Source organism: Heterodontus francisci, chromosome 6 (genome assembly GCF_036365525.1).
Source record: "Heterodontus francisci isolate sHetFra1 chromosome 6, sHetFra1.hap1, whole genome shotgun sequence".
Classification (NCBI taxonomy): domain Eukaryota; kingdom Metazoa; phylum Chordata; class Chondrichthyes; order Heterodontiformes; family Heterodontidae; genus Heterodontus; species Heterodontus francisci.
This window is the reverse complement of record NC_090376.1, coordinates 3,462,647-3,483,090: the sequence shown is the minus strand read 5'-3', so window position 1 is coordinate 3,483,090 and position 20,444 is coordinate 3,462,647. Positions and strand designations below refer to the sequence as shown.

At 44.1% G+C, this 20,444-nt stretch overlaps 1 protein-coding gene across 1 annotated transcript in view; it reads right to left on the bottom strand.

Moving 5' to 3' along the window:
- The window catches only part of cnga4 (cyclic nucleotide gated channel subunit alpha 4), a 41,537-nt gene extending 26,301 nt beyond the window's left edge, over positions 1 to 15,236 (bottom strand). Inside the window, exons 1-4 of the mRNA XM_068032961.1 lie at positions 15,199 to 15,236; positions 10,892 to 10,996; positions 5,782 to 5,888; positions 1,207 to 2,202 (exon numbers count right to left, since the gene is read on the bottom strand). Coding sequence (XP_067889062.1) covers positions 1,207 to 2,202; positions 5,782 to 5,888; positions 10,892 to 10,996; positions 15,199 to 15,236 — 1,246 coding nt within the window. The remainder of the gene's footprint in view (positions 1 to 1,206; positions 2,203 to 5,781; positions 5,889 to 10,891; positions 10,997 to 15,198) is intronic.
- Positions 15,237 to 20,444: the final 5,208 nt, after the last annotated feature.

Below are 20,444 nucleotides of genomic sequence, written 5' to 3'. Positions count from 1 at the left end.
CGACAACTGGCTGTTCACCCTCCCCTTTCAGAATGGTCTGCAGCCGATCTGAGACATCCCTGACCCGTGCACCTGGGAGGCAACATACCATTCGGGAGTCTCGTTTTCGACCACAGAACTGCCTATCTACTCCCCTTACAATCAAATCCCCTATGACTATAGCCCTTCCACTCTTTTTCCCGCCCTTCCGAACAGCAGAGCCAGCCACGGTGCCATGAACCTGGCTACTGCTGCCTTCCTCTGGTGAGCCATCTCCCTCAACAGTATCCAAAACGGTATACCTGTTTTGGAGGGAGATGACCGCAGGGGACACCTGCGCTGCCTTCCTGCTCTTTCTCTGCCTTTTGGTCACCCATTTCCTTTCTCCCTCAGCAATCCTAATCTGCGGTGTGACCAATTCACTAAACGTGCTATCCACGACCGCCTCAGCATCGCGGATGCTCCAAAGTGAGTCCATCCGCAGCTCCAGAGCCGTCATGTGGTCTAACAAGAGCTGCAGCTGGACACACTTCCAGCACGTGAAGAAGTCAGGGACATCAGCCGTGTCCCTGAGCTCCCACATTGAGCAAGAGGGGCATGTCACGGGTCTGAGATCTCCTGCCATTTTTAATCTTAAGCTTAACTTAGATAAATGAAAAAGGAACGAAAAGTTTTTACCAATCTCACGATAAAAAAAAGAGAAATAGAAAAAGCCTTACCTTATCTACACACCACCGAGTCCTTTTTTTTTGGTTAGAGGAGGAGGGCGGTTGGGAGACACTACAGGTGTAGTGTCTCGGGTTCAGCCGCTGCCCAAATATATAGGACTTACTTACCCAGCAGCCCCCTGGTCCGCCGAAAACAAAAGGAAAATTAAGTTTAAGTTGAAACTGACCTTCCCAGCTGATCACTCGCTCAGCACTCTCTGCTTCCGAATAAGCTGCTGCAATGAAAGATCTGGAATGCGCTGTATCAGGGTGGGGAAGGAGATTCAATAATAACTTTCAAAATGGAATTGGATAAATACTTGAAGGGGAGAAATTTGCAGGGCTATGGGGAAAGAGCAGGGCTGTGGGACTAATTGGATAGCTCTTTCAAAGAGCCATCATGGGTACAATGGGCCGAATGTCTCCTCCTGTATTATTCTATGATATTATGTCTTTGGAGTGGAGCTTGAATCTCAGAAAGGTGGAGGTGGGGTAGGAGTGGAGGTAAGTAGAGTGTTACCTGGAATGTTGAGGATGCTGATTTCCCCAAAATAGTTCCCATCCTCCAGGATGGCAAACGGTGTCACCCCATCATCAGCGACCACCGCCAGGCGACCATCCTGTACGATGTACATTTCCCTGCCTACATCGCCTTTACGACACACATAGTCACCGGGGCTGAAGACTTGCGACTGCAGTTTCAGCACAAGGTGTTCCAGCAGGCCGAGCTCGCAGGACTGGAAGAGCTGGACTTTCCTCAGGGTCTGGAGATGGACACTGACCGCCACCTCAGCTCGCAGCTTGTCCGGGAGCATCTGCAGGATCTGCCTCTCGTTGGTCACCTTCTTGTTGAGGCGCAGGTGCTGGGACCAGTTGGTTACTCGTTGGCGCAGCTCCCTGCCCACCTGTTGAGACCTGAGGTAGTAGTTCATCAGCTGGTGGTCAGGGAAGACACTGCGACCAGCCTTGTCCAGATTGGACACAATGGCCTCCATACTCCCCACAATGCTCGCAAACGCCAGCACAGCGATTAGCAAATCCACCATCACAAACAAGTACTCTTCCTCCCGCACAGGGGTTGGGGTGTTTCCAATTGTGCTGAGAATCAGAGTGGAAAAGTAGAAACTGTAGAGGTACTGGCGGGTCAAACGGGCATTGTTGGGGTCTGAGATATTGGGGTACACCCAAGGGTCTTGACCGAAGCCAATGTGTCTGGACAGGGCAAAGTAGGCACAGGCATTCCAGTGAATGCTGCCCAACATGTAGGCCATGATCCTGATGACCCGGAAGGTGTTGGGGTAGGAGGCACGTGTCTCCACACGCTGCAGGAACTCGAAGAGACACCACACTTGCAGCAGCCTGTTGAATCTGACGGCCGGGCTGTGGATACTCAAGTGGAGGTACAGGAGGTCAGTTGGCAGGACGGACACCAGGTCCAGTTTGAAGCCGTGGGTCTGACTGTATGTTCTAGCAATTTTCCAGCGGTCAGTGACCAGCATGCCTTGCTCCAGGTAGCCTGCGGAAGAGAAATTTCAGTCTCTCTCAAAATAAATCTTTACAAATGCCACTGTCAGACTCATTGCAAATATCTCCTTAGATCATCCATCTCCATAAACTTCAGCTCCTCCAAAACTCTGCTCACGTGTCTTAACTTACACTTAGTCCTGTGCTCACTGACTTACATTGGCTTCCAGTTAAGCAACTTCTTGATTTTAAAATTCTCATCCTTGTTTTCAAATTCCTCCTCGCCCCTCCCTATCTCTGGAATCTCCTCCAACCCCTCGCCCCTCCCTATCTCTGTGATCTCCTCCAGCCCCACAACCCTCCGAGATCTCTTCATTTATCTAATTCCGGCCTCTTCAGCATCCCCAATTTTAATCGCTCCACCATTGGTGGCCGTGCCTTCAGCTGCCTGGGCCCTAAGCTCTGGAATTCCCTCCCTAAATCTCTCCACCTCTCTAAGATGCTCCTTAAAACCGACCTCTTTGACCAAGCTTTTGGTCACCTGTCCTAATATCTCCTTATCTGGCTCAGAGTGAAATTTTATCTGGTAATTATTCTGGTGAAGCACCTTGGACAGTTTTACTATACATAGGGTATATGGCACAGGGCATGTTGCTGAACAGGTCCGTGCCAGTGTTTCTGCTCCACACAAGCCTCCATCCACCCCCTTTTCATCTCCCTGCATCACCATATCCTTCTATTCCTCTCCCCCTCGTGTGTTTATCCAGCTTCCCCTTAAATGTATCGATACTATTCACCTCAAGCAGTGATCCCAGCACTAATCCTTATGGAATGCCACTTCCCACTCTCTGCTTTCTACCTTGAAGCCAGCTAGTAATCCATTCTGACACTTGTCCCCTTACTCTGCATTCTCTGACCTTAGTCATTAGTCTATTATGGGGCATCTTATCAAAGGCCTTTTGAAAATCTAGATAAATTACATCTACTGCATGACCATTGTCTACTCTCTCTGTTAACTCCTCAAAAAATTCAATAAGATTGGTCATGCAAGATTTTCCCTGTTGAAATCCATGCTGACTATTCATTATTATATTTTTCATTTCTAGATGTTCTTCCATTCTCTCCTTTAGTAGGAATTCCATTATTTTTCCCACCACCAGTGTTAAGCTGACTGGTCTATAATACCCTGAACATGTTCTGTCCCCCTTCCTAAATAAAGGAATTACATTAGCTGTCTGGCACTACAACTTTTTTCTAACAAATTACTAAATATGTGCTGTAATGCCCCGCTATCTCTTCCCTAGATTCTGTTAAAATGCATTGATGCAATCCATCTGGACCAGTGGCTTTATCCTCTTTGAATTTGATTAGTTTATTCAATCCATCCCCTTCTTTTATTTTAAATGCACTTATCTGATTGCTCATCTCATCATTCAATGTCATGTCTACCTGTTCTAGCTCCCTGGTAAATATCGAAGTGAAATAATTATTTAATCTTTCTGCCATCTCTCTATCATTACCTGTGGTATTATCCTGTCTATCCATTAATGGTCCTATTCCCATCCCAGACTTCCTTTTGTTATTGATGTGCCTATAAAATATTTTACTATTTTGTTTTATGTTTTGTTATTGATGTGCCTATAAAATATTTTACTATTTTGTTTTATGTTTTGTTATTGATGTGCCTATAAAATATTTTACTATTTTATTTTATGTTCCTTGATGATTTAATTTTATAGTTCCTCTTTGCCTTCCAAATTGTTTTTTTGACTTCTCATCTCTTCGTATTTTCCCTTGTTATGTACTCCTTTGCCGTTAATGTACTTAATGTATGTCTCTTTCCTAACCCTCAGTTGTTCCCTTATGTCTTTATTCATCCATGGAGTTTCACTAGTGTTTAGTTTGTTCTTTCCTTTTAGCCTAATATATTTTTCCTGCACGCTGTTGAACACCATTTTAAATGTTTCCTATTGTTGTTCTACATCATTGTTTGCCAGTATTATTGCCCATTTTATTTTCCCAAGTTCTTTATTTATTTTTTATTTAGAGATACAGCACTCAAACAGGCTCTTCGGCCCACTGAGTCTGTGCCGCCCAACAACCACCCATTTATACTAATCCTACACTAATCCCATATTCCTACCACATCCCCACCATTCTCCTACCACCTACCTGCACTAGGGGCAATTTACAATGGCCAATTTACCTATCAACCTGCAAGTCTTTGGCTGTGGGAGGAAACTGGAGCACCCGGCAGAAACCCACGCGGTCACAGGGAGAACTTGCAAACTCTGCACAGGCATTACCCAGAACTGAACCCGGGTCCCGGGACCTGTGAGCCTGTGGTGCTAACCACTGCGCCACTGTGCCGCCCTATTCTCAGTCCCTCAAAATTAGCTTTTTTCCAGTCTATTAACCTGCTTTTCATCACACTTATGTCCTTCTCTATTATCTTCTTAAAGCGTATTATATTATGGTCACTATTGCCTACTTCTGTAATCTGCTCTGGTTCATTCCCCATTACTAGATTCAATAGCGAATCTTCACTTGTTGGGCTTTTTACATATTGGGTTAGAAAGGACATTGTGCACACTGTAGGAACTCCGTTCCCTTATCGCCTTTACCCACTTCTTCTGTCCAATTAATATTGGGGTAGTTGAAATCCCCCATGATTATTATTCCTTGTGTTTTACTCAATTATCTAATATGTCTGCATATTTCTTCCTCCATCTCTGTTCCACAATGAGGTGATCTCTAGACGCTACCTATTAGTTTGATTGATCCTTGATTATCTTTTATCTCTATCCATATGGATTCTATTCTGGTCTTGCTGTGTCCCTTTTTCCCTATGTTTTCCCGAATAGGTACAGCTACTCCAGCTCCACTTTCTCCCTCTCTATCTTTTCTAAATATATTATACCCTGCAATGTTTGATTCCCAGTCCTAATTTCTCTGTAACCACGTCTCAGTAATCCCTACCATGTCTGGCCTCCCCCAACGTATGATTGCCCTCCAGCCCCCCTGTTTTATGATGCACACTGTGTGAATTGCTGTATCAACAGTTAAACTCATTTTTAATAGTATTTCCTCTCACTTTACATTTAACCATCTTTTTAGACTCCTGTTCTATAACTCGATTTATTCCCTTTCCATCAATGTCCTCCCTTACTTAATTCTTTCCTCTGCTCTCCTTCCCTGTTTTGTTTACATTTAAATTGTTAATGTTTCTCATAGATCCCTCCCCTCATCTTACTAGTTTAAAGCCACTTCCACCTCCCAATTCATCCTTTCCACTAGGACATGGATCCCATCCCAGTTCAGGTGGAGCCCTGCCTATCGGTACAGCTCCTTCCTGTCCCACAACTGGTGCCAGTGTCCCATGAAAAGGAATCCCTCTTTCCCACACCAGCCCTTTAGTCACTGGTGTGAGGTGCTACATAAATATAAGTTGTTGTTGACAGAGAGATACCCCTCACCCCCTCTGTCTGGGGCTGGGTTTGACCCCAATTCCCATTGGGGCAATGGTCAGCATCTGATCTGCTGACCCAACCAGTCCCCCATGGTTCCAGGTCCCTGACATTTCTACCATATCCTATTTTTAAAAAACGTGGTCAGGTTTACATACACTTACCTGTGTTAAACCTGACGGCCATATTCAACAGGTAGATAAGATCAGACAGGTAGTCCAGAGCAAGCCACACAGGCAGGTAATTGTACTGCAGATCACTAAAGCTGCACCTGAGAACCAATCACACCAAGTACTGAGCAAGCCAAAGTAACAGGCAGTAATAAAGAGGCTTTGTCAAAACACGGCCTATTGTTTAGGCTTCATTCACCCAAACCACAGTTAAACTCTCCCTCGTTTCCCAGTCTGATCTAAATATTCCGCTGCTAAATATTCAGTAAAGTTTTAACTATTTGTCATCAGCCGGGGGTTGGAATCATTGCAGTCACTTATCCTGCCCGCTTTCTCTACCAGGCCCTCCACCTTTCTCTCTATGTCACTCTCTATCACATTCCGTCTTTCTGTCACTATCTTTCTATTGTCTCTTTTCTACGTCTTTCCCTCGCTCACTCTCTATTGCTTTCCCTCTCTTTGTTGCTCTCTAACTCTCTACCTCTTTTTCTCTCTCACTATATCCTTTGTCTCTCTCTCTCTCCCTTTCTCTCTCGCTCTCTAGTCCTTTCTCTCTTGCTTTCTATCCATTTCTCTCTCTATCTATCTCTTTCCCTTTCTCTGCCCTTCTCTCCCTCACATTGTCCTCACTTTACATGTCCATCTAGTGCTGACTCAATTCCTGGATCTGATCCTGGGGAATGAGGGGGGCAAGTGAATCAAGTGTCAATAGGGGAATATTTAGGGGAGAGTGATCATAGTATTGTACGTTTTAGATTGGCCATGGAAAAGAATAATGGGCTGCCTTTAAAGAAAGAGGAAGTAGTTCAGGTAATGGTGAGGTGCATTCCCACGAGGGAAAAGTAGGACCAACAAAGCCAGAGTTCCCCAGATGACGAAAAAGATAGAGAGTAAGATCAAGCAGAAAAAGGGTGCATATGAAAGACGTCGGTTTGATAACACAAGTGAGAATCAGGCCAAATAGAGAAAGTTCAGAGGGGAAGTGAAAAAAAAAGCTAATAAGAGAAGCAACAAGAGAGTATGAGAAGAGACTGGCAGCTAACATAAAAGAGAATCCAAAATCCTTTATAGGCATATAAATAGTAAAAGGGTAGAAGAAGGAGGGGTGGGGCTAATTAGGGATCAAAAAGGCGATTTACGCATGGAGGTAGAGGACATGGCTGAGGTACTAACTGAGTAATTTGCATTTGTCTTTACCAAGCAAGATTCTGCCCATGTCATGATGAAAGAGGAGGTAGTTGAGGTACTGGATGGACTAAAATTGATAAAGAGGAGGTATTGAATAGGCTAGCTATACCTGAAGTTGATAAGTCACCAGGATCAGATGAGATGCATCCAAGGAAACTGAGGGATGTAAGGGTGGAAATTGCAGAGGCACTGGCCATAATCTTTCAATCCTTAGATGCTGGGGTGGTGCCAGAGGACTGGAGAATTGCAAATGTTACCCCATTATTTCAAAAAGTGTGTAAGAATAAACCTAGCAACTACAGACCAGTTAGTTAAAACTTGGTGGTGGGAAAGCTTTTAGAAACAATGATCTGGGACAAAATTAACAGACAGTTGGACAAATGTGGATTAATTAAGGAAAGCCAGCATGGATTTGTTAAGGGCAAATCATGCTTAAATATTTTGATATTTTTTTGATGAGGTAACAGAGAGGGTTGATGAGGGTAATGTGGTTGATGTGGTGTACATGGACTTCCAAAAAGCATTTGATAAAGTGCCACATAATAGGCTTGTCAGCAAAGGTGGGGTGAGAGTGACTGCCCTTGACATCAAGACAGCATTTAGAGCATAAGAACATAAGAAATTTGACTGAGTACAGCATCATATGCACCCTTTTTCTGCTTGAAGTCAATGGGCATCGGGAGAAAACACTCCACTGGTTGGAGTCATACTGAGCACAAAAGAAGATGGTTGTAGTTGTTGGAGGTTAATCATCTCAGTCCCAGGACATCACTGCAGGAGTTCCTCATGGTAGTGTCCTAGGCCCAACCATCTTCAGCTGCTTCATCAATGACCTTCCTTCCATCATAAGGTCAGAAGTGGGGATGTTCACGGTTGATTGCACAATGCTCAGCACAATTCACGACTCCTCAGATTCTGAGGCAGCCCTTGTCAAGCTGCAGCAAGACCTGGACAACATCGAGGCTTGGGCTGATATGTGGCAAGTCACATTCGAAGTATATCGCCGTTTCTTCACAATCGCTGGGGTCAAAATCCTGGAGCTCCCTCCCTAACAGCACTGTGGGTGTCCCTACACCCCCAGAACTGTGTAGTGGTTGAAGAAGGCAGCTCACCACCACCTTCTCGAGGGCAATTAGGGATGGGCAATAAATGCTGGCCTAGCCAGCAACGCCCACATCCCCGAACTAATATAAAAAAATTTGAAGCCCATGGAATAAAACAGACAATGGCAGCATGTATACGAAATTGGCTGAGTGACAGGAAACAGTGTAGTGATGGATAGTTGGTTTTCAGACAGGAGGAAGGTGTATCGTGGGATTCCCTAGGGGTCAATACTGGGACCACTGCTTTTCTTGATCTATATTGATGACCTAGACTTGGGTGTACAGGGCACAATTTCAAAATTTGCAGATGATACAAAGCTTGAAAGTATGGTGGACTATGAGGAGGATAGTGATAGACTTCAAGAGGACAAAGGCTGGTGGAATGGGTGGACATATAGCAGTTATAATTTATTGCAGAGAAGTGTGAAGTGATACATTTTGGTAGGAAGAACGAGGAGATGTAATATAAATTAAAGGGTACAATTCTAAAGGGGGTGCAGGAGCAGAGGGTCCTGGGTCCTGTGGGTATATGTGCACAAATCATTGAAGGTGGCAGGGTAGGTTGAGAAAGTGATTAATTAGGCAAACGGGATCCTGGGCTTTATAAATAGAGGCATAGAGTACAAAAACAAGGAAGTTATGGTGAACCCTGCACTGGTTCGGCATCAACTGAAGTATTGTGTCCAATTCTGGGCACTGCCCTCTAGGAAGTGAAAACATTAGAGAGGGTGCAGAAAAGATTTACGAGAATGGTTCGAAGGATGAGGGACTTCAGTTGAATGGATAGATTGGAGAAGCTGGGGTTGTTCCCTAGAGAAGAAAAGATTAACAGTAGATTTGATAGAGCTGCTCAAAATTATGAGGGGTCTGGACAGAGCAGATAGGGAGAAACTGTTCCCATTGGGTGAAGGGTTGAGAACCTGAGGACACTGACTTAAGGTGATTGACAAAAGAGCCAAAGGCGACATGAGGAAAAACATTTTTTACCCAGCGAGTGATTAGGATCTGGAATGAGAGTATGGTGGAGGCAGATTCAATCATGGCTTTCAAATGTGAATTGGACAATTATCTGAAAAGAAAATGTTTTCAGGGCTATTGAAAAGGGCATGGTGTTGGACTAGGTGAGTTGCCCTTGCAGAGAGCTGGCACAGACACAAAGGGCTGAATGGCCCCCTTCTGTGCTGTAACCATTCTATGATTCCATGATTCTCCGTCATCCAATTAGTCCCACTGCCCTGTTCTTTCCCCATAGTCCTGCAAAATTTCCCCTTTAAATATTTATCCAGTTCCCTTTTGAAAATTAACCTGCTTCCACCGCCCTTTCAGGCAGCACATTCCATATCACAACAACTCACGGTGTAAAAAAAAATTCTCATCTCCCCACTCTGATCCCTTTGTCAATTACCTTAAATCTGCGTGCTTTGGTTACCAACCCTCTTACCACTGGAAACAGTTTTTCCCCAATGACTCCATCAAAACACTGAATAATCTTGAAGATTTCTATTGACAGGCCCAGTACAGGCATGTCCAATTCATAACTTTAAACATGGACTATCTTCAGCATAGCATTTCCTGGAACTGAATTTCCCTTTTCTTTCAAATGAACCACAATGGACATTAAAAATGGACATGGGCTGCAAAGATGGCCACTGAAGGTCAGCTGACTTTCGGCTTGTATATTCAAGAACTGACTCACTGTCTAAAAGAATATCTTCCAGACTAAGAGGTGTCATCAACACCCATCCTGAAGCCATAGGGCGATGTTCCTGAGTTGAATGGTTTTCTCCTGAAACAAAGAAGGTGATTGTCTTAACCCTCCTCAGGATGAATGTCTTAGAACAATAAATAGGATGAGGCTAATCAACTTAGACCCCCACCTTTGGAAAAGGAACTGTAAGAAGTCATAATGGTGGGCAACTGTGTTGGTGTCCTTCTAAAAATCTTTAAAATACGTACTGCAGAAAACAGACCAGGCAGTACCAGCATGCTTTAAAAGAAGTGGAGACCGTAACATCTGAAACCTGTTCCTTTTCAACTCCACCAGTACAAAAAACCAAGCTCCTTGTAATAAGTCTACAAGCAACTAACCTTGTGACCTGCTGAAAATCCACCTCTTTGAGAGAATCCTGCACTGACTTTGATATACAACTCCGGCTCCCGAATCCACCTAACTTCATTTCAGGAATGAAAATGCTTCCTTCGTCGGGTCCACAAAGCATGCCTTTACCCTTAGACCAGCCAAATCATGTGACTTATGAACTATTCCTTTGCTTGTAATTTGTTAAAGTGCACTATCCTCTTGAATGGTTTTCTTCCTCATGTGTGTGTTTGTGTGTGGTGAGCGAGTGACAGAGTATTAGATTTTTGGGCTGAATGTGTGAATAAAAATAATCCTCTTTATTTATACCCATGAAAAGCATGCTTTTGGCTATTCAAATTGGCCTCAAATCTCAGGGGTTAAGAAACACACACATCTTCCTTTTCAAAAACACACTGATTACAGACATAAAAGAGAAAAAGTACCGGGGTTTCAGTTCTCTCGCAATTCTGTGTGTAACACTATAAAAACTCCCTTTAACTTTATCTGCACTGAGAACAATCCCAGCTTCTTCAGGCTTTCCACATAACTGAAGTCCCTTATTGCTGACTCCATTCTAGTAAATCTCCTCTAGACCCTCTCTAAGGCCTTGCCATTCTTCCTAAAGTGTCATACCCAGACCTAGACACAGTTGGAGTCTAACCTCGGCTTGTATTCTCTCTTGTTGAACAGTGTGACTGACTCTCACCGGCTGACCAGTATGATCGACTCTCACCTGCTGACCAGTATGATCCAGTTGTAGATGACAGGGAGGATGGACACAATGAGCCATCGGAAGTACCACTCCCCCATAGGATCCAGGATCCACCTTGAGCTCACACTGTGGGACAACAGCAACAATTACCTGGTTGACACAGCAACACTGTTACTCTGTTCACATCCATTTAAAGGAGCCTTTAGGAAAGAGTGACCATAATATGATAGAATTTTACAGTGAGTTTGGAAGTGATGTAGATCATTCAGAAACTAGGGTCTTAAATCTACGCAAAGGAAACTATGAAGGTATTGGGGGCAACAGTGTGATATATCAAGCTAAAGGGGCGAGATTCCAAATCACAGTAACTCCTCACTCTGAAATTACACTTCCCACAATCAACACAAAGGAAAGAACAAAGAACAAAGAAAATTACAGCACAGGAACAGGCCCTTCGGCCCTCCAAGCCTACGCCGATCCAAATCCTCTATCTAAACCTGTCGCCTATTTTCTAAGGGTCTGTATCGCTTTACTTCCTGCCCATTCATGTATCTGTCTAGATACATCTTAAAAGACGCTATCGTGCCCGCGTCTACCACCTCCGCTAGCAATGCGTTCCAGGCACCCACCACCCTCTGCGTAAAGAACTTTCCACGCATATCCCCCCTTCAACTTTTCCCCTTTCACTTTGAACTCGTGTCCCCTTGTAATTGAATCCCCCACTCTGGGAAAAAGCTTCTTGCTATCTACCCTGTATATACCTCTCATGATTTTGTACACCTCAATCAGGACCCCCTTAACCTCCGTCTTTCTAATGAAAATAATCCTAATCTACTCAACCTCTCTTCATAGCTAGCGCCCTCCATACCAGGCAACATCCTGGGGAACCTCCTCTGCACCCTCTCCAAAGCATCTACATCCTTTTGGTAATGTGGCGACCAGAACTGCACGCAGTATTCCAAATGTGGCCGAACCAAGTCTTATACAACTGTAACATGACCTGCCAACTCTTGTACTCAATACCCCGTCCGATGAAGGAAAGCATGCCGTATGCCTTCTTGACCACTCTATTGACCTGCGTTGCCACCTTCAGGGAACAATGGACCTGAACACCCAAATCTCTCTGTACATCAATTTTCCCAGGACTTTTCCATTTACTGTATAGTTCACTCTTGAATTGGATCTTCCAAAATGCATCACCTCGCATTTGCCCTGATTGAACTCCATCTGCCATTTCTCTGCCCAACTCTCCAGTCTATCTATATTCTGCTGTCTTCTCTGACAGTCCCCTTCACTATCTGCTACTCCACCAATCTTAGTGTCGTCTGCAAACTTGCTAATCAGACCACCTATACTTTCCTCCAAATCATTTATGTATATCACAAACAACAGTGGTCCCAGCATGGATCCCTGTGGAACACCACTGGTCACACGTCTCCATTTTGAGAAACTCCCTTCCACTGCTACTCTCTGTCTCCTGTTGCCCAGCCAGTTCTTTATCCATCTAGCTAGTACACCTTGGACCCCATGCGCCTTCACTTTCTCCATCAGCCTACCATGGGGAACCTTATCAAACGCCTTACTGAAGTCCATGTATACGACATCTACAGCCCTTCCCTCATCAATCAACTTTGTCACTTCCTCAAAGAATTCTATTAAGTTGGTAAGACATGACCTTCCCTGCACAAAACCATGTTGCCTATCACTGATAAGCCCATTTCCTTCCATATGGGAATAGATCCTATCCCTCAGTATCTTCTCCAGCAGCTTCCCTACCACTGACGTCAGGCTCACCGGTCTATAATTACCTGGATTATCCCTGCTACCCTTCTTAAACAAGGGGACAACATTAGCAATTCTCCAGTCCTCCGGGACCTCACCCGTGTTTAAGGATGCTGCAAAGATATCTGTTAAGGCCCCAGCTATTTCCTCTCTCGCTTCCCACAGTAACCTGGGATAGATCCCATCCGGACCTGGGGACATGTCCACCTTAATGCCTTTTAGAATACCCAACACTTCCTCCCTCCTTATGCCGATTTGACCTAGAGTAATCAAACATCTGTCCCTAACCTCAACATCCGTCATGTCCCTCTCCTCGGTGAATACCGATGCAAAGTACTCGTTTAGAATCTCACCCATTTTCTCTGACTCCACGCATAACTTTCCTCCTTTGTCCTTGAGTGGGCCAATCCTTTCTCTAGTTACCCTCTTGCTCCTTATATATGAATAAAAGGCTTCGGGATTTTCCTTAACCCTGTTTGCTAAAGATATTTCATGACCCCTTTTAGCCCTCTTGATTCCTCGTTTTAGATTGGTCCTACATTCCCGATATTCTTCCAAAGCTTCGTCTTTCTTCAGCCTCCTAGACCTTATGTATGCTTCCTTTTTCCTCTTAGCTAGTCTCACAATTTCACCTGTCATCCATGGTTCCCTAATCTTGCCATTTCTATCCCTCATTTTCACAGGAACATGTCTCTCCTGCACGCTAATCAACCTCTCTTTAAAAGCCTCCCACATATCAAATGTGGATTTACCTTCAAACAGCTGCTCCCAATCTACATTCCCCAGCTCCTGCCGAATTTTGGTAGAGTTGGCCTTCCCCCAATTTAGCACTCTTCCTTTAGGACCATTCTCGTCTTTGTCCATGAGTATTCTAAAACTTACAGAATTGTGATCACTATTCCCAAAGTAGTCCCCTACTGAAACGTCAACCACCTGGCCCGGCTCATTCCCCAACACCAGGTCCAGTATGGCCCCTTCCCGAGTTGGACTATTTACATACTGCTCTAGAAAACCCTCCTGGATGCTTCTTACAAATTCTGCTCCATCTAGACCTCTAACACTAAGTGAATCCCAGTCAATGTTGGGAAAATTAAAATCTCCTATCACCACCACCCTGTTGCTCCTACATCTTTCCATAATCTGTTTACATATTTGTACCTCCATCTCACGCTCGCTGTTGGGAGGCCTGTAGTACAGCCCCAACATTGTTACCGCACCCTTCCTATTTCTGAGTTCTGCCCATATTGCCTCACAGCTCGAGTCCTCCATAGTGCCTTCCTTCAGCACAGCTGTGATATCCTCTTTGACCAGTAATGCAACTCCTCCACCCCTTTTACCTCCCTCTCTATCCCGCCTGAAGCATCGGTATCTTGGGATATTTAGTTGCCAATCATGCCCTTCCCTTAACCAAGTCTCAGTAATAGCAATAACATCATACTCCCAGGTACTAATCCAGGCCCTAAGTTCATCTGCCTTACCTACTACACTTCTTGCATTAAAACAAATACACCTCAGACCACCAGTCCCTTTGCTTTCATCATCTGCTCCCTGCCTACTCTTTCCCTTAGTCACGCTGACTTCATTATCTAGTTCCTTACAGGCTTTAGTTACTACCTCCTTCCTCTCCACTGACCTCATTTGGTTCCCATCCCCCTGCCACATTAGTTTAAACCCTCCCCAACAGCGTTAGCAAAAGCACCCCCAAGGACATTGGTTCCAGTCCAGCCCAGGTGTAGACCGTCCAATTTGTAATAGTCCCACCTCCCCCAGAACCGGTCCCAATGTCCCAAAAATCTGAACCCCTCCCTCCTGCACCACCTCTCAAGCCACGCATTCATCCTGACTATTCTTTCATTTCTACTCTGACTATCACGTGGCACTGGTAGCAATCCTGAGATTACTACCTCTGAGGTCCTACTTTTTAACTTGGCTCCTAACTCCTTAAATTCTGCTTGTAGGACCTCATCCCGTTTTTTACCTATATCATTGGTGCCTATGTGCACAACGACAACTGGCTGTTCACCCTCCCCCTTCAGAATGCTCTGCAGCCGATCTGAGACATCCCTGACCCGTGCACCTGGGAGGCAACATACCATTCGGGAGTCTCGTTTTCGACCACAGAACCACCTATCTACTCCCCTTACAATCGAATCCCCTATGACAATAGCCCTTCCACTCTTTTTCCCGCCCTTCTGAACAGCAGAGCCAGCCACGGTGCCATGAACCTGGCTACTGCTGCCTTCTCCTGATTAAACTGCAGTACAAATAACTATCACTAGATGTCACAAGCAGAAACAGACTCTTGAAACAGCAGTGCATGAGATATAACACACACTCAGACATAACACACTGAGATATAATTTAAGAAGGGCTACTTAATAATCTTGTTGTAAAGGAGCCTTTAGGAAAGAGTGACCATAATATGATACAATTTTACAGTGAGTTTGGAAGTTATGTAGTTCAATCAGAAACTAGGGTCTTAAATCTACGCAAAGGAATCTATGAAGGTATGGGGGCAAATTGGCTATGATGGATTGCGAAACTACGTTAAAAGGTATGACGGTTGATAGGCAATGGCTAACATTTAAAGAACTAATACATAGTTTACAACAGAAATACATTCCTTCAATGCACAAAATCCCAGCAAGTAGAGTGTTCCAATCATAGCTAATGAAAGAAATCAAAGACCGTATTAAATCAAGGGAAGAGGCTTATACAGTTGCCAAAAAAGTTAAGCCTGAGGATTGGGAGCATTTTAGAATTCTGCAAAGGAGGACCAAGAAAAAGATTAAGAAAGGGAAAATAGAATGTGAGTGTAAACTTGCAAGAAATATAAAAATGGGCAGTATAATCTTCTAAAGGTATGTAAAATGTGTTACAAGTGTTTCCATTTTTGGTTAAATTTAGAGAATTTGTATTTTAAAACTGAAAAGGATTCCATAGATGCTGTAACTTTTTTTAAAGGAAGGTTTGGACTGAGTTTGAACTGTAAATAGTTACTGGAAGGCATCTGTTTTCAAATAACCCAGCAGGGGTTGTTTTTGACTTGGAGAGATGTTTACAATGGAGTGACAAGCCAAGATTTATAGCGGTCAGGAGACTTGGTTTCTGGAAAGTTTTAGTTTCAATTTGAATTGTTAAAACAAACAGTTGGTGTTGGCCTGAAACAGAAGAAGATAGCTAATCTCTCTCTCTTGAAAAGAAACCCTGTATTTCCAGTGTGTCAGATTCCAATTTCCTCCTGTATTTGAAGAAATCCTGCATGTTTGCAGAAACCTTTGCATCTTGAGTGTGTGGAACTGAAAAACTTGTTGCTGCACTCCTGTTGTAAGACCTATTAGGAGCCTCAGTAGCTACATCTCATGGAAAGCCTACCCAAACTGATCATCAACATTGCCTGGAAAGAACTGTTCTAGGAAGATCCTAGTGATGGCCATCTATTCGCATGTGGGGCACCTAACCAAAATAAAGGACATCTTTCCATACCTTCCTTTCAGCCTAACTAGTTTTTTTTATTCCTTCTATTTCTTTGTAACAGCTATAAATAAAAGTCCCTTTTATTTTTTTCCCAGTTAACCAGTGTGTATATGCATGTGTGTGTGCGCGTGAGGGCTAGGATAAATAAGGAGCTTTAATATTGCAATTTGTGTGTATGTTTTACTGTATTATTTGTTAAGACTTGGTTTATAATAAATGGATAATTTTGTTGTTTATTAAAGAAACCTGGTTGGTTTGTTTATTCTGGGGAAAAATAGAGTCTTTGATTGACTGTATCAGTAAGTGGTAAAATTTAAACATATGTTGTGACCAGTGGAGAAGTGGGACTGAATTAACAGTGCACTCCTCTTGCCTCGGTCATAACAAAAGGAAAAGATTGGCAAAAACAAATGTGGAGCCATTACAGCGGAGTCAGGAGAATTTATAATGGGGAATAAGGAAATGGCAGAGAAACTAAACAAATACTTTGTGTCTGTTTTCACAGAGGAAAATACTAAAAATCTCCCAGAAAGAATGGAAAAATCAAGGGATCAAGGGTAAACGAGGAACTGTAAGATATTAATATTAGTTTAAAAATAGTACTCGAGAAATTAATGGGACTTAAAGTAGATAAATCCCCTAGACCTGATGATCTACATCCCAGAGTGTTGAAAGAGATGGCTTTATTGATAATAGATGCACTGGTAATCATCTTTCAAAATTCTATAGACTCTGAAATGGTTCCTGCTGATTGGAAGGTGGCAAATGTAACCCCACTATTTAAGGATGGAGAGAGAAAACGGGAAATGACAAAGCTGTTAGTTTAATATCAGTCGTAGGGAAAATGCTAGAATCTATAATAAAGGATGTGATAACAGGACACTTGGAAAATAATGGTAGGATTGGGCAGAGTCAACATGGATTTATGAAAGAGAAATCATGTTTAACAAACCTGTTGGAGATTTTTTGCAGATGTAACGAGCAGAATAGATAAGGGGGAAGTAGTGGATGTGGTATATTTAGATTTTCAGAAAGCTTTTGAGAAGAAGCCACACAAGGGACTGAAATTTATCGGCGGCAGATGTAAACAATGGCGGCCAGCACGTGTGAGCTTCACTTTGCGGAGTGGCTGCGATATTAAATGGGCGGCTCATTTAAATGGCTGACGATGTGGAGGGGACGAGCGGTCCATCTCCGGCAACGACATCAGCAGCTTTTGTGCAGGTGCTGACGCATTTTTAAAGAGCTTCGAGCCCTTCCATTTTATTTAACTATTTAAAGATATAGTGATTTAAAATTGATTCAAAAATTATTAAATGTTTCTAGCCTCTCTCCCAACCCCCCCCCCCAAATACCATAGAATTCATTCCTTGCCCTCTCCCCCCCCAATAAAATACTTACATTGTGTATCTGACCTTCCCTCCCGCCCCCCCCCGCCCCCCCCCCCCCCACAGCTCATAAACTGTAAACTTTACCCCTTCCCACCATCCCCTACACCTATCCGATGAGTTTGACCCCGCTCCTCCCCACCCCTGGACTGAAAAACCTACCTGTACCCCCTTCCCACCAGTGTTCCACCTCAGATCCCCCAACTGGAATCCGAAGGCGTGGGAGTGCCGACCATTGGCAGTAATATCGCACCAGGATGGATGGTGGGAACGGGTAGGTACTTTTTTTCATTAACATTATTTTGCATATTTAAATTTGCCTTCTGTCGGCTGGGTCATTTTCAGGTTGGCAGGCTGTGACTAGTGGGGTTCCGAAAGGATCAATGCTTGGGCTCAAGCTATTCACAATCTATATCAATGATTTGGATGTAGGGATTAAAGGTAAGATTTCCAAGATTGGAGATGACACAAAACTAGGTGGAAGTGTGAATTGTGAGGAGGATGCAAAGACGCTTCAAAGGGATTTGGAGAGGCTAAGCGATGGGCAAAAATTTGCAGATGGAATCCAATGTGGAGAAATGTGAGGTTATCCACTTTGATAGGAAAAACAGAAATACAGATTATTCCTTAAATGGTGAGAGGCTGGTTGAAGTGTTGAACTTCAAAGGGACCTGGGTGTCCTTGTTCATGAGTCACTGAAAGCTAACATGAAGGACAGCAAGCAATTAAGGAGGCAAATGGTAAGTTGGCCTTTATTACAAGAGGATTTGAGAATAGGAGTAAAGATATCTTACTGCAATTATATAGAGCCTTGGTGAGACTGCACCTGGAGTATTGTGTGCAGTTTTAGTCTCCTTACCCAAGGAAAGATATACTTGTCATAGAGGGAGTACGATGAAGGTGCACCAGACTGATCCCTGGTTGGAGGGATTATCCTATGAGGAAAGATTAAATAGACTGGCCCTTTATGGATGTGGAAGCTTTGGAAAAGGTGCAGAGGAGATTTACTAGGATGTTGCCTGGTATGGAGGGAGAGTCTTACGAGGAAAGGCTGAGGGACTTGAGGTTGTTTTCGTCAGAGAGAAGGAGGAGAAGAGGTGGCTTAATAGAGACATATAAGATAATCAGAGGGTTGGACAGGGTGGATAGTGAGAGCCTTTTTCCTCGGATGGTGATGGCAAACACGAGGGGACATAGCTTTAAGTTGAGGGGTGATAGATATAGGACAGATGTCAGAGGTAGTTTCTTTACACAGAGAGTAGTAGGGGCGTGGAACGCCCTGCCTGCAACAGTAGTAGACTCGCCAACTTTAAGGGCATTTAAGTGGTCTTTGGATAGACATATGGATGAAAATGGAATAGTGTAGGTCAGATGGTTTCACAGGTCGGCGCAACATCGAGGGCCGAAGGGCCTGTACTGCGCTGTAATGTTCTATGTTCTATTCTCTGGAGTTTAGAAGAATGAAAAGTGATCTCTTTCAAACATACAAAATTCTTACAGGTCTCAACAGGTTTGATGCAGGAAGGATGTTTCCCCTGGCTGGGGAGTCTAGAACCAGGGGACACAGTCTCAGAATAAGAGGTAGGCCATTTATGACCGAGATAAAGAGGAATTTCTTCACTCAGAGGATTGTGAGTCTGTGGAATTCTCTACCCCAGAGGGCTGTGGAGGCTCAGTTGTTGAGTATGTTCAAGGCAGAGATCGATAGATTTCTATATATTAAAAACATCAAGGTTATGGGGATAGTGCAGGAAAATGGTGTTGGAAGTAGAAGATCAGCCATGATCTCATTGAATGGCAGAGTGGGCTCAAAGCGCTGAATGGCCTAGTCCTGCTCCTATTTCTTATGTTCTTATGTAACACACATTCAAATATAACACACTCACAGGGTTGAATTTTAACCGTGCACTGTGCTTCATAGCGGCGCACTTTCAACTCGGCTGCCTTCCGACACGGAGGGGCTGCCGAAGAGCCTCCGCGATATCCTGCGCGGGAGCTCATTTAAATAAAGGGGTCAAGAGGCTGCACCAATGATGTGCAGGGGGCAACCGCTGCGTCCCGGCAATGGCACCGGCACCATTTTTAAAAGGCTTTAAGCCCTTAGAATTAATTTTAAGTTTTACAGAAACAGTAATCGAGATTTTTTTATTAGGAATTAATAAAGATGAGGAAGCCCTTCCCCAATCGCCACAATGGTCATTTAAAGTGGCATTTATTGTCAAAAAATACTTTATTCCCTTCCCGAACTTTCCCCCCAGCCTTCTAACATTTGACCTCCAACCCCTTCCCACCATCCCCACATCCAATAAAAATTGTTTTCCCCGCTCCCCTACACCTCCCACCCTGAAAATTTTAATCCTCCCCCCACCCCTCCAGGTTCTTGCCTCGGAACTACGTGCGGAGTTCCGAAGGCACGCAGAGCACGGACGGCAGCTGTAATATCGGCGTGGATTGGCTGCTGCCTGCAGGTTAGTTTATTTACATATGATTGGTTTAACTTGCATATGCTGATGAAGGGCCCGCAGCCAGGCGGCAGGGAGGCCACACCAAAGTCCCCCACCGCCAGTAATATGCGGCAGGCCCTTCTCGATGTCGCGGGTTGAGGCGGGCGTCTCCCTGCAGAATATTACCAGCTCCCCCCCGCCGCGACCCGCGGTGTCGAGGGGCTGGTAAAATTCAGTCCACAGATATAACACACACCGAGATACAACAGACACTCAGATATAACACACACCGAGATACAACAGACACTCAGATATAACACACACCGAGATACGACAGACACTCAGATATAACACACACCGAGATACGACAGACACTCAGATATAACACACACCGAGGATACAACAGACACTCAGATATAACACACACCGAGATACAACAGACACTCAGATATAACACACACCGAGATACGACAGACACTCAGA